The sequence below is a fragment of the Cygnus atratus genome, chromosome 2 (genome assembly GCF_013377495.2).
Source record: "Cygnus atratus isolate AKBS03 ecotype Queensland, Australia chromosome 2, CAtr_DNAZoo_HiC_assembly, whole genome shotgun sequence".
NCBI lineage: Eukaryota > Metazoa > Chordata > Aves > Anseriformes > Anatidae > Cygnus > Cygnus atratus.
In genome coordinates, this window is record NC_066363.1 from 53,612,282 (window position 1) to 53,627,126 (window position 14,845).

Sequence of the window (14,845 nt, forward strand, 5' to 3'; positions counted from 1 at the left end):
CGTACAGAGCCGTGTCTGTCACAGCAGCAGGCACGAACCCACCTTCCCCGAGCAGTCCTGTGACCCCGAGCAGTTTGTCCCCTTCTCCCACCCACCTCCAGAAGCCTCTGATGGTGGGCCTTGAGGACCTGACACCACAAGCACCTAAATACCAACTTATCTGCGCAGTGTCTGCCTGCAGGATCAAACAGTGGATGTGGGCTCGTGACTCACAACCTAGAGGACCGAGCCCTTCTGCCACGGCACTGTCAGGGCAGGAAATTCTGACTAATACTTTCAAAAACTTGGCACATGTTTTTAACATGCCGTGTGCAGCTCCGGTGAGATCTGCATCTCTAAGAGGATGGCTTACACTTAAGCCACATACCTGCTTTCTGTGCCCGAGAGCCCTGTGTCCTCTGCAGGTCATCTCAGGCATGGGCAGGATCCTGCTCAGATCGCTGAACACTGACTCGGTGAGGCCAAAGGGCAAGAGCACACCCAAACGACACGATACGTGCCCATCTCCTGCCCAAGCCACTCAGCATGCACAGAGCATACCGGCTGTCTGGGGAGCCTTCCCTCTGTAGCAGCACAGATTCGTTTGAAAGGAACATCACAGCAGGCTTGCAAAACCCTCTCTCACCCTTGGAAGTGAATAATGATGTCATATCAAGCCTTTCAACATTAAGGAATAGAAGTGGTTGAAGACACAGACTGCATACTCCTGTGTTCAAACACCTTTATTCATGATGTTAACAGCATGAATCTTGGGATGAAGTTGCATGGCCTGGCTGGCAGAAGAGGCTGGACTCAACGACCACCACAAGGCTCCTTCTGGAAGCACCTTTCTTTCTGATAGGGATACTGATTCCTTTCCAATGTGTGTTTCATACCAAGGCATCCTGAGGACTCCTGGTTAGCAGTGGGCAGTACAGCAGCACCCAGGAGCCCTGCCACCTTCCTGTCAGTGCTGCTGCAAGCAGGGCCCCAGGCAGCTCCCTTTGGAGCCCACCAGCTCCACATCCACCGTGGGCCAGAGGACTGGATTAGGAATGTCCCACAGCACAGGGACAGAGGCTCCAGGACTAGTAAGCCGAAGATTCGCAACAGATTTTGACTGCTCTTTCAGCTGGTTAAACCCACGCCATGTCCTAGCAGACAACTGCAGCTCCTTAGACTGCTGAAAAACCCCCAACCTTAAAACATCAATAAATATATGCTACATACTTTTATGGTCAGGCTAATGAATAACACTTTATATATTCTTTTGACACTCCAGCTGCCCAGCAAAGTAAGCCACTCTATGAGGAATTTCAAAAGCAGTAGCTTAGAGGCACAAAACATCCTCCTGCTCCCCCCAGTAAATCAATTTCTGCCATATTAAAACTTTTCTGACCAAATCTGTCTGCCAACAGCCAATTACGTACACAGCAATACTGGACAGGGACACGGCTCTAGGCCTGGTTTATGAACCATGGAGAAAGTGGAGCAAGGTAACTGCAGAAGTCCTGTCACTTCATGTTGCTGGAGGATCACTCTATATCCTCCAGTGCCAGGATTTGCAGAAATACTTGCCCCAAGTTTGTGGTCCTATTCCATACATACTCACCTCGGAAAGGGGTCTGATTAGGAGAAGCAGTGGATATGCAGCATCTCTTATGGGCTTAAATGGAAACTACTGTCTACACATAGCTGTAGGCTCTTCCCTAGACAGGGATCATATGGTGGACATGGGTTTCTCATTTATAACGCTGTGGCTCTCCCCTTTCTCTTCCTCCCTGCTTACTGCAATTTTTTTTCTTTCTTTTTATACTTCCCCAACCCCATCAAAAGCTATTAGTACCTTTGGGAATCACACATGCTCATGCACTTTATACTCACTGAAACAACAGTTTCTTGTGGTGTTAACACGCTTCCACAGCACGTCATACCTTTGTTTTATAAGGCATATGAAACACTTGCCTGAACTGTCAGTCACTGAAATAATCAGTCAAATTGCTGGTGCTGATTGTGAATAAACATAATGAAATGCCATTATTTCCACGACCCAATCACAGTGTTCATGGACACAGAATCACAGAATGGTTTGGGTGGGAAGGGACCTCAAAGACCACCCAGTTCCCCCCCCCGCCATGGGCCTGGATACCTCCCACCAGACCAGGTTGCCCAAAGCCCCATCCAGCCTGGCCTTGAGCACCTCCAGGGATGGGGCATCCACAGCTTCTCTGGGCAGCCTGTGCCTGTGCTTCACCACCCTCATAGTCTACCAGTTTGAAATGGGTTCCCTCACTGATTATCAAGCACTGCTTTAGCTAGCTGCTTCTGGATTCAGCTAAATTGGGATTTTAACATAACCACTCTCTACAATCAATAGTAGACAAAGACCTTCCAAGGGTGAAAGTTCAGTAAAAACACCTCTGTAACATTTTCTCCTGACCACTGCATTAAAATAAGAAAAGTTAATTTTAAAAGCTCCCTGCCCCGGTATCTTGGCATGATTGTTGTAGGAGACAAAGAAATGTGAAACTTGTTTCTGTGCCTTTCTAACTATTAAGACAATAAAGCCAAAAACCAAAATGCTAGTCCCTTTCAAGCACACCGGGCTCTACTGCAAAGTTACTGTTTTATTTCCATTTTTGAACAATGACTAATGAAAACACCCCAAACTTCTCATTGCAGTCACTGAATATCTGAATATCTGAATATCAGTCACTGAATAACTTTCTATATCCCTTTATCTTCTTATTTCTCAGCCAAACTCAGCAGGTAAGGAAGGCAATTCAGATTGCTCAGGAAATGCATGCTGGAGCTGGAACGCCCATGACATGCTGGAAGAGCTGCTGCAACCAACATGAGGAGCACTAAAGCAAAAGGTGCCTAATAGTAGTAGTAGTGTTAAGTATATTTTAACGAAGGTAAACATACATTTTTCTTATTAGTGTTTTTCTCTCTGACATTATTAAAATGTGATGACACCAGGAGTGAGAGGTGGGTTGAGAACAAATTATAGGAAGTGGTTCATGGAAACGACGTGGGATGAAGCGGTGGCACGCTGCTGAAGAAGGCCTTGTTGTGGGTGCCAAGAGGTTCCTCAAGTCAAAAAGCCACTGGACAGATTCACGCAATAAAAACCCATCAAAGCATTTGAAACAGAGGGATGAGCCCTCTGGCTTGGAAAGTGCAGGAGCCACAAACTTACACGCTGGGAGGGAGCCAGCACATGCACGTCCTGTGCTTTGCCTTCCCCTGAGCATTCACCATTAGGTGCCGTCAGGTACTGGGTCAGACAAAACCTGTCTCCGGCCCAGCACGGCTCTTACTGCAACACGTCCTCTGGTACTGCGACTGCTTTTCCAGCACCTCTTGTGACCGTAGGGGACAGAAAAGCAAGAAGGGAAACCAGTGCTGCTTGGCACCCTCCTCCTCTGCGCCTCCCACTGAGGTCAGCAGCAGGAAAGAGGCACGGTGAGACATTTGGTGACTTACTCAAGGGTTTAATCACTGAGATCAAGAGCCAGTGCTGGACAGCCTGTGTCACCAAGGACAGTGGCCGGGCCTTCCACCGGGCTGAGGAGCTCTGAGCGGCCTCCAATGACCATCTTGTGGGAGAACAGGAAGGGGAAGGGGCGAGGCGCTTGTATTTCACGTGTTTTATATGTGGTAACATACCCAGGACAGGAGACCCTGCCTGACAGCACATCCCCAACAGGAGGGGTGCGAGCAGCTGCAGGGAAACACCAACCTGCAGAGGCACCTCTGACTCTGTCCAGAGAGACGTGTGGGGGTCTGAGACCCTGCTGGTTTGAAAGGGTACGTGACCTTTCCTCCTTCACTGAGGCATGAATGCCTCCTGACACGGGGCAGTTAGGGAGGAAGCTTCAGAGATTTATGGCACTTGATGTCCACCATGAAGAAAATTTTGCTTAGGAAGAGTATAAGGCTCTGGACATGTATCTGACCTGTATAGAGACGACAGCTCCTCATTTTCCCAGCACTCCAAACAACACCTGCCCTCACAAGAGTGCATCCCCTTTGAGATGACTACGGGGTTGCAGGCAGCAGCACCTCTGGCCACGGGGACCTGGCATGCGTGGGGTGACACAGGAGTTGTCATAAAGCCTTCAGCATCCCACCGGGGCTGCATCTGGCCCAGCTTCAGTACACTGTCACTGCGAAAAGGGGTGCTTCAAGGTCAGTGGCCACGGCTCTGCCCAGCTACACGATCCCACCACTGGGAAACTCCATTTCTCAAGGGCGGCCATCTCTGTCTGCCAGACCACTGGCTGGCGAGCTTATCACGAGCCCTTATCTGCTTACTGCATTCCCAGAACTCAGTAACACACGTCTGAACACAGAATACAGCTTCCCTGTCATTCAGAGGAGTAAGGACTTACTGCCCCCACGGCCAGAGAACAAAGATACAGGGATCACATGAGGGGAAGGCAGGGAGGGATCTCCATCTGCAGCAGTGAACACAGTCAACACCTCTCTTTCTGTGCCTGTTACGGTGCCAAAGGTAATGAAAAGGAGAGAGCTGAGCAAAATAACAAGTTGACTGGTTTGTGTGCATGCAGAGATAAAAATGGAAAGCTAGATGTTAGTCTAAAAAACATACGCACTAAACTGGCATGGCGGCTAACTAGATGGTCTTACAGAACTTCTCCATCTCTAATGTCTACGGTTCTGTTTTTAAAAGAAAAGGAAAGTTATAACCTGCATGTTCGTCTCTCTTTCTAAAGCTGTACTTTAAAAATTATTGGGAGCTGAAACCCAGGGATCAAAGCAAGCATTTCAGAGAACTACTTTTGCATCTCCTGTGGGTTTTGACCTTAACAGAAATGGATGTGAATTGCCAGCTTCCGCTTGTTCCTGGCAGCAAAAGAAAGGACAGGTAATAACGATGTACGTGTTATTACAAGAATAATATGTTGAATTGCAAAGAGATTCAGATCCGTAGTTTTTTTTTTAGGCAACTTGAATTCAGAGGAATAACCGCTGAACTTTGGGTTCTCATCCATTTGACAATCGTTTCACTTCTTACTCATCCACAGCAGGGATGCCATGAAATGGAAACCTAGCTTCCCTCAGGGGCTAAGGGCAGTTATTTCACTGAAAAGGAATATAGCTTTAGGTGGGTTAATTGTCTTCTGGTTTTACATGCCTGGAAGAGGGCTGGATTTGCAAGGTGACTGGAAGAGGGGGGAAGGTGGGAGGATGACCTCTTTCTGCCTTAGCGCTGTGCTGGGGAGGAGCAGCTGTGGGCTCGCAGTTACGTGACACAATAGCAGCTGCATGGTGCCTCCCTACGTGCGAGTTGTATACGCTCAGCTAAAAATAACCTCCTACCTTTGTCCCTCAGTTGGTGTGGAAATTAGCTAGTGCTTGCATAGAGTCTGAAAACATGAAATCATCGATGCTATAATGACTTCCCAGAGATCACTGGGAGGAGCACGTAAGTGAACTGGAGCTAATGATAACAACGCTATTTCTGTACGGCACTAACTCGTTACAACTCACGTTCCCTTGACAGTGCCATTCGGGAAGCACCCTCCTTCCAGAAGCATATCTGTGGCTGGGACTTAGTTATGGTAAAATGTTTTGCGAGGCCAAACTACACGTGCACGTATACTCCCTCTGTACTTGGGAGTCAGTGTGTATCCAAGTGCAGCGGTACCACTGAGCCACTGCCCTAAGCTCTGAGACAAAATACCATTCTTTCAAGGGGAAGACTAAGCCCCCTTCACAGGGGCAATTTCCTAACGAGTAAAGACAGCCACACGCCTGCTAATAGGGCTAAATGCTTCCATACAGCCACGCCGGGCCAAGGGTGAGGTCAGCGGTGACTTCACCCACGCAGAAATGATCTCCCTCTCTCTAAGCAGCCGAGGGAAAACCGGCAGAGCAGTCCCTGCCATGCAGGCACACAGCTGATCCGGGAAGAGACCCAAGTCCTGGAATCCGCAGGAAACCTAAATTAAACCCTCGCGCTAATCATATCTCTACGTGACTCTCCCTCGGTTCTGGAAGCATCCCCTGTGGGAAACACAGCTGGGGAGTATTTCGGCTGCGATGATGTCAGCCCGCTCCTGATAGGCTTCTGCATAAGGTGACACTTGGCTGGATGAGACCGGTGTGCGGGTTTGTGCAGCCTCGGGCTCGGCGTGCTTTCTGCCAGAGGATGGCACTCCACCCCTTGCAAAGGCGCTCTTCCCAGCACGCAGCACCTCAGCACCTCGGCTGTGCTGACAGATCCGCGAACGAGACACGACACAAACGCTACCTGCTAATTTGTACCTCTTCTGCTGGTGCAGAGACCGGTGGTCTGGCTGCAGAGAGAGAAAGGAGAGCAGGGGAAAATCACAGAGGGGAGATTGCTACTTCTCGAAATCTCATTATTCAGGGCACTGGGGCAAATTATAGTAATTGGTTCTGACCCAAGCACCGTTCATCTAATCACAGGGCCTGCGATGCACAAGATGACACTGACAGCACCAAAATACCGTTCAGCGGTGGGGAAAAGTCCTGTCTTTCTCCTGAAAACACCAGGGGCCCAACATCTATGTATGCATGCATGTATGCATGTATCTGTCTGTTGTGCAGATGGCACGCGCACATCTACAAACAAAACCACACAGGGAATCTGCACATTTGACATGAGCAAGAGGACGTGTCGCATGTAGTCACTGCCAGCTATGTGCAGGTTGGGAAGGATGGGACACAGACCGCTGTGGCTGTAAGAATTTTTTGTGTGACCTGCTCCTCTGTGCCATACCTGTTTGTTTTTCTTCTCCAAACTGTCAGCCTAGGTTTCTTCACTGTATCTGTACACTTCCAGCTCCTCTCTCCCTCTCTCTCCCTCCATCACTGAGGGTACTGCCTCGTGGTTGCAAATGCTGCAGTTTGCAGCACTTGTATTTCAAACCAAACTGAGAACACTTGTGACAACGTTATTTCAAATGAATGCCTCTAGGAGCCACACTGCTACCTCGTATATCTGCTCCTGCCTCAGTAGAGAAGAATCTAAATTGCTTAGAAAATGGACAGCAATAGGATAATGCTTTATGATCAGTACAGTCTTAACTTAAAAGTATCTTTGGAAAGTTAAAGGATTTTTCCTACAGTGAGAAACAAAGGTCAGAAGCACAGCCTGACCAGCCACCTAGATGGTTTTCCTTTCCAAATTTCCCTTGAACAGACAGTTTATGTGAGCTGCACAGTGTTTAAACCACTCACGACTGAAGCCTCAGTAAAACTCTGTAGTGTTTCAGTAACTTACGTGTGAGTGGAAGCATTCCCAGACAGCTCCAAGCTGTCTCCAAGCCACGGAAATTCACAACCTCGCTGCCTACCTATTGCTCAAGGGTAGGATTTGCGCTGAATCTAGCCCAGGCTTTCTGGGGTGGAAGGTCAAAATCACCTACAAGAATGCAAAATATATCCTCTTGTACAGCTTAACCCATTTTGTATTTGAATAAAAAAGCATGAAGATCGTGTAATTTCTCCTACGGGTTCTCCAGCTATAAAGCACAGCAGGATTTATTCCAAAATGCAAAATCCTAACCAGGCAATGAAGACTTTTGGCTAGGCCAACGGGTGGAAGAAGACCCAGCTCTTTGCCTTGGCTCTGACAATAACACACTACATGACTTTACTTCAGCAATTCCCTTTGCTGCCCAGCGTCTCCATTTGCCCCCTAGTCTTTGGATGGTTTTGCATGATGCCAGGACTGTTATTTTTCCATTGTGTGCTTCGACAGGGCTGCATGCAGACAGGCTGGGGCCTCGGGGTGGCAGCACAGCGCAGGTGAGAAAAAGGGGTATTGCCTTGAATTCTGCAATACGGCTCTGTGCTAATCATACCCAATGAGTACATAAATGTTTCCCCTGGACTGATAAGGGCACTGAGAACAGTCCTGTTGCAGTTTAACCTGGACATAAGAAAAGAGGGCAGCCTGGTCCCCCAGGAAGACCCGCTTTACATCCAGGAGGCTACATTTGTCATCAGTGTGCCCCGGCCGGCTCCACCAACATTGCCGGACAGCTGTTTCTTGGACCCAAGTCAGTCTCACGGGTGGGTGTGAACGATGAGAAACTAACCCCAGGCAGACCCGAAGCGACCGGACCGCACCGAAGTGCCCCCTGCAGCCCCCCACTACCACGTGTCGCTATTACCTGTGCGCGATGCTCTCCAACCGCAAACTGTATCACAGCAATGCCTGGGTTATGGCTGTCTTCGATCCTCTCCACAGTGCTGGAGTCTATTTTCAGGTCATTGCTAATTTCCGCGCTCTGAATGAAGTCTTCCGTTTTCAAGTCCTCTACTTTCTTCAGCTCCCCGTTGGCCAGCTGAATGATCGACCCCTTCATGAAGTAGGGGGGCAGCGTGGGGGGAGCCGCAGCGGGGGAGGCGATGGACTGCACCACGGGGAGGTGGATCTGCGCCTGCACCATGGTGGCCTGGTAGGCGGGCTGGGTGGTGTGGGGCTCGGCGCTGAAAGCCTCGCTCTTGGGGACGGCGGTGGTGACGAATGTGTGAGGCACTGCTGCGAACTGGGGAGACGAGGTGACTATCGCCGGCGCGACGCCCGACGGCTCGACGTCGGCGCTGCCGACCGGTATGAGCAGGGGCTGCGTGCCGGGGATCACCAGGTGCTGGGGCAGCCCCCCGGGGTACCCCAGCGCTTGCTGCTGGCCGCTCAGGTAGCCGATCACCGGCGGCTGGGTCCCGGCGTAGAAGGCCGTCGCCGGCAGCCCGACGGGAAGCTGCTCGGAGGCGCTGTGGGTCGTCTGGATGACGGTGTGGGGGGACAGCGTGGCCACCGCCTTCACCCCCTCGTGGCCCAGGGCCTGCTGCGGGGACAAAGCGTAGGAGCGGTGGGCCGGCTTTCCTAGGTGCAAGCTTCCCTTGTCGTTGAGGGCTGAGGGAGAGGTCTCTCGGTTGGTGGCCTGCTGCACCTCCATGTCCGCCGTCGGCGTGCTGCTGTTGGGGACCACCATGACGGAGGCTCGGACCCCTGAGGAATCCCGGGCGCCATACTCGGCGGGGCTTGGGTGCACCACCACGTGCCTGGTCTCGTAATGGTGAGGAGCTGGTTTATTGCCTGCTTTGACTAGACCCATGTCGGCAGAGGGCGAAATGCCGTACCTCCGGCTCTTCTCTATCTCGCCGTTCAGTACCTCCTTGGCCTGCATCGCCTGCAGCCGGCCGCTCTCGGGCTTCTTGGGGGCGTCCCTCGTGACGAAGTGCGAGGCGTCGCTGTACTGCACCACCACTTGGGAGGAAGGGCCGAGGGTGAGCGTGTGGGGGATCACTGTCTGGTGGGGGTGCAGGGGGACCGGGATGGTTGGAGGAGAGACGTTTCTGACCGCGCTCTGGGGAGAGCTGGAGATGTGGACGTACTGGTTCTGCTGGGCGGGCGGAGGAGACCCCGCAGCGATCAGCCCGGGCGTCCTAACCAGGTGCGGCTCGACTTTGTGCCCCTGCTGGCTTAAGCCGCTCATGCTGGCCAGCAAAGTGGAATAAGCCTCCAGCTGGGAGCGCTGGGATGGAGTGGTTGCGACAGCCGTGGCCGCCGCCACGGCGCCGGTTGCCGAATTGGCGGTCGGGGAGATCAGCTGCGAGGGGATGAACCCGGCGTATGGTCCGCTGTACTGGGGCCCGACGAACTGGAACGTGTGCTGCAGGTGCGTGTACTGCACGGGGGAGACGGGGGTCCCGGACTGGGAGAGCGCAGGCGAGTACACGGTGGGAAGCGTGGTGGGGGCCGGCACGGACCTGGGTGCGCTCGGGGGGGAATAGTCCAGCCCCGCCGCCGGCGGCTTGTGCAAACCCTGCTGCAAGCCCACCTCCGCTGACGTCCCCCCAGGCCTGTGCCTGGCCCCCAGGCCGCTCTGGCCGCCGGGCGTGCTGGGGAGCCATGCTAGGTTGTCCGCGCGGTGGTTGTCGTTCGGCAGGACCGGCTTCACCTCCGAAGGCAGGCTGGTGGCAGGGATCTCTCGCTTCTTGGGCGGCAGGCATTCATTGCTCCGCTCTTGGTTGGATTTCATCTTTCGCCGTCCCCCCTCCACTGTGCTTGCTTCACTGTCTGGCTGGCTCTGATTTCAGTCTGATAAACGGAAAGTCACATTTGATTTCTGCAAGGGATCCAGTGACTTCATGAGGAATCATCTCCCTGTGAGCACGATCCTCCGACAGCTCCTCTGGACTCTGCAACGAGAGGGTGGGCGAGGGAGGGGGGAAATCACACCATCAGCGCTGGGAAATGGGAACAAACAAGCCGACACCCCAAACCAGCAACCAAGAAAGAGGAAAAAAATGCTGGAAAAACAAAAACAGCCGGGCATTGCTGCTCTCATGTCAAGGAGCAGTGGACAGCTGCACTGTAAGCAGCAGCTAAAATCCTGGGCACGTCCACGAACACATCATGAAAGCGATTAAAACCGTAGGCAGGTCAGCAACTCTCTGACCATCAGGTGTCAGATTTAGCAGCAAGCACTTAAGGGCTTGCCCACAATGTCTCGTGAGCTTGCTTTCTTCCCTCTGTCAGGAAAACCCTTCATGTCTCCAAGGTCCCTCCTTCCACCCTCTCCTTCCCCTGCAACAACAGTGTCGCCTTCACCCCACCGTGTCCTAAAAAGCCCAGGAGCGCGGCGTGACCTCCCGCACACACACACACACACACACACACACACGATATTTGCATTAGCAGCCAGCAGCTGTATGTGGAGAGGAGGCATGGTGAGTTACTGCCGAGCCTCTAACCCCAGTGTCACCTGCGGGGTGACTTCGTGCCACACCGTCTGAGGCAGCAGATGCAGCTGCTGCCCCCCACTGTCCCCCCACGCCACAGCTGGCTACGGGCACACGCTGCAGCCCGGCCACAAGCCGTGGCTATGCCATCTATTTACAGCACCAGCGCGAAGCCAAAGGCGGCTCTGAGCCAGATTTTTAACTTCTCCCTTATATTTTCATTTTTTAACTCAGTTATTTGAAATCCCTCTGCCATTGACACCTCACAGCCAGGTGCCCAGGTGGGGAGATGCCCTGGTGCTGCAAGCTGCCCCGCTGTGATGCTGATGGCATTTCCAGCGCCAGCTGGATCCGACCACGGGTTTTTCAGCAACTGCTGACCAGGGAGGCTGTGGGCAGCATGCAGGCAGCACCGGGATGCTCTGGGGAAGAAGAGGGTAAAGCCCTGCTCCCCAGCAGGCCCAATGCTGAGCTAACTTGGCCCCGGGGACACCTCATTAATGGGAAAGCACATTTGGGTCTTCCTGATCCAACTCAGGAGCCCCTACCATGGTAAAAGCTCAGGATGTTGTAAGGGGCTGGAGCAAAACCGTCCCTCAGCTCTGCATCGCTTAGCTCGGTGACTTTGGCCGTCCCAAGTCAACAGGAGCAACAAAGCCAGGCCCTAACTGCCTGTCTGCTAAGGAAAATACTGTAACTGAATCACATCATGCTTTGAAAGAAAACCTGAAAACGCTCCCCAACCTGCCCGAAACCAGGAGCTCCTGCCTTGCCCGGCCTCATAACAAACTTTATGGAAAGTGAAGTTTTCCCCACTCGCTGCCCAGCCCCTGCTTTCCCCCCATGCTTCTGGCTGTTCTGAAAGATCAGCGAGCGTGGGTGCTTACAAACCCCGCATCTCACGCACAACAGGCATTCCTGCAAGAAAAGCATGTGTTACTTGAAAGAAAAAGGGAGGAAGAATTAGGAGTGGATGGGAAAGAAGATGGAAACAGGATACAAGCCACTTTAAAGTGAATGCTGAGCAGCAGTACTGATACTTATCTTATGGCAAGTAATATTCCTTTGGGGGATTTCTTTCCCTATTGCCTCACTTCTAATGAACAATAAGCCTGATGTTTATATGTGCACGCAGTGCTTTGAAGACATATTAAGCAAAGATTAAACCTGTCTTTAAGAGCATTCTTTACATTTGTGGTCCTCCAGGCTGCCATAATCCAACAGAAGTCTAAGGCATTTAATGGTCTGATACAATCGGCCTTAAGTGAATTATTCCATTCCCTGAAAACTGATAAACAGTAACCAAACACCAACAGCCACGCAGACCCTACAAAAACAGTTTGTTGTTTTTCCTTCACCAACTCCACAGCTGCCACGAATTAGCGCGGGACTGTTAAGCAGAGAAAAACCAGCACACCCATCAGCTGCAGCTTTGGGCAAAGGCTGCTTAAAGGACCCCATGTTCTGGGGCAGATTCTCTGGCTTTTCGGCCAGGGGGAGAACGAAAGGAAGTTTCCCTGAAGTCAGGGGCAGCCTCCAAAGAGCAAGGCCCAGCGACACCTCAAGCACGGCCCCGACCCACCGGCGCCGCCGGGCAAGGGCAGCCAGGAGACGGGGGGGCCCTGCGATCCACACGGGTCTTCCCCCTCCTCCTCCTCGCAGTTGCTCGCTGTGTCTTGGCAACAGCTAAAATTATTATCTTACACATGACTTACGGGTTTTTATTTTTAAGTCCGACTAAAAATAAAATCGCCGAGCTCACATTTGCGCAGTCATCCTTAGTTAAGTTTAGCTCACTGTAGTCTTCTGCCCTGGGCGGTCGGCCCTGGCAGATAAGCCGGCAGCTGCTGGCCGGGGTGCTTGCACCGCTCCCTCGCACCGGCCGCGGGTGCTGCGAGGGAAAAACGGGGATGTGGGATGGAGGCAGGGTGCTGGCTCAAAACAGCGAATGCCCACACATCACACACCGCAGCTGGAAGGGTCTTGTGTGCGGGACTGGGCAGGGCCAGTCCCTGCTGGTGCAATGGGCAAAGCGGACTCCCCCAAACCCCGTCGCTCCAAAAGCCCGAGGCGATCGGACTCGGCTTCCCCACATGAAAATCACTGGTGTGCTGCCGTATGAAACCTGGTGAGGTTTCACTTTGTGGGAGCTGAAGCGAAGGTTTTGTTCTGCTAAACAGGATTGAAACGCTGAGTTTTGGGTAGCCTCCGAAGCCAAAGCTAACATTCCTCAAAAATACCACATGCTAAATCTTTTTCTCTCTTTTTTTTTTTTCCTTTTGTTAGTATTTCTTATGGCTCTCTGCATCATCACCGGCAACAAAAGGGCTACCCAAAATCTCCCAGAGAGCACAGGAGGAATGAACAAGCTTAATGGAGACAGAGGAGGAGACAGCAGTAGAGCGGTGAAGACTGCCCCACTTTTCCAAGCCCGAGTACTTCACGGTTAGACTTTGAACTCCAGCAGACATCGGACTGGATTTGCAGAAATGTAAATGTGCGGCAAAAACCAGCCTATTTCTGCTCCAAGACTTAGAAGAGAGATGATAAGTTTTCAGCATAATTCAAGTTCCCGCAGCAGCGATAACGCAGGGCTGATTTTGCTCGGGAAGCGCTGCAAGGCAGACACGCCGGAGTGTCTCAAAGGCGAGAGGTACGAGGCATGGTTAAACCGCTCTCTGCTGGTTGCCCTAGAAAGATGAACGCCTGCCTTCCGAGGTGCGGGGCACAGTTTATTATTTGTATGCCCTTTTTTTTTGGATCTGAGTAATTTTTCCAAGTCTGGACACTTCCCTTCTCTTTAGCTGCAGAGCTGTCGATCACGATTTGCAAGATACTCAGAACAGCAGCAAACACTGGGTGATTTTTTTTGCGCCCGCTTTGCAGGCGCGTGTCACACAAGCGCGTGCGTGCGTGTGTGTATGCGCAATTACGACTAGGAAGGCAAAGGGGACAAAGAGATCAGGGACAGCAGCTGGACTTTGGTATCTCTGGCAGCTCGTACACAGGGAACATTGCTAAAGTGTCTGGACAGCCAGTGTCCACTGGCAGCCTGCCCACACTCGAATTCCTGGAAAGGCTTAAGGCAGAAAAATAATCACTTGGAGGAGTCACCATCTGGGTTTGCTCTGGTCCCGAAGGGATTGCTCACTAGAGCTCAGGATGTGCATTTTTCATGCAAAGCTCCAGCGTGCCTCTGCAAGGCACTTTAAAACTCACTACGTCTCCCGGAACGCTATTTTTCTATTTATTTCATCTAACAAATTTAAAACTCATGAGAGGATGCTGGGTTATAGCCTGAAGGGCTGACCTCCTTAGCTATCCAGAGCTCGCTGCAACGAAGGTAAAACCAGCAACGAAGGTAAAACCAGCGCCTCCCTCCACGCCGTAGCCTCCTGCCGCGTCCCACCACCCAGACCTGAGCCAAGAGGCTGGGGCCAGTCCCACTGTCACTGCCCTCAGACGTCAGGCGCTTTTCACAGTCCCACGATGTGGCTGGTTTTTAGGTCTCTAAAACACCTTCAGGAATCTGGTCCCCCATCCCCTCCGGTCCCTCACCTCCCTGCAGGTGGTAATGAATTCACACAGCCGTTTGCCACTCGGCAGCTAGCACACTTACTATTATTACCAGTGTTTAGCTTTTGCTTTCCAGCTCCAGGTATGACTAGCAATTTCCCGCACTCGATAAAAAACTGGGTCTCCTCTCTGTCAGGCAGCACTGCCCCGCCTGGCAAGTTTACATCAATGAAATATTCAAAGCGTACACCGAAAAAAATAATCCTTTGAATCGCATCTGACACGCAGCTCTGTGCCTGGTGTGTTACCGGGGGGAATCAGGCTCACGCTCCTGCCTCGCATCGCCTGCCCATCCTATCGTGACACGCTGAGCAGGTGACTTCAGCATCAGCGGGTATCGGCGGAGGGGGAAGGCACTGCATCCCACCTTCCCCTCCTCTCCGGGGAGCTTGGCATCTGCAGGTTCAGATTCCCGGGGATTAGAAGACAGGCCCATTGCAGAGCGCTCTGCAGCTGCATTCGGCTCTCAGATCTATATGCCAGCTTCCCCCAGCTCCACGGCCCGTCCTCTGCCAGCTACCTATTCATGGTTGTAACC

The 14,845-nt window shown here is 52.2% G+C and overlaps 1 protein-coding gene across 20 annotated transcripts in view; it reads right to left on the minus strand.

Annotated features, from left to right (window-relative positions):
- ATXN1 (ataxin 1) overlaps positions 1-14,845 on the minus strand; it is a 215,768-nt gene that overhangs the window by 6,610 nt on the left and 194,313 nt on the right. For all 20 annotated transcript variants that reach the window (XM_050708625.1, XM_035549614.2, XM_035549622.2 and 17 more), the window contains one exon: positions 8,154-10,188. In XM_050708625.1, coding sequence (XP_050564582.1) covers positions 8,154-10,028 — 1,875 coding nt within the window. In that variant the 5' untranslated portion in view covers positions 10,029-10,188. The remainder of the gene's footprint in view (positions 1-8,153; positions 10,189-14,845) is intronic.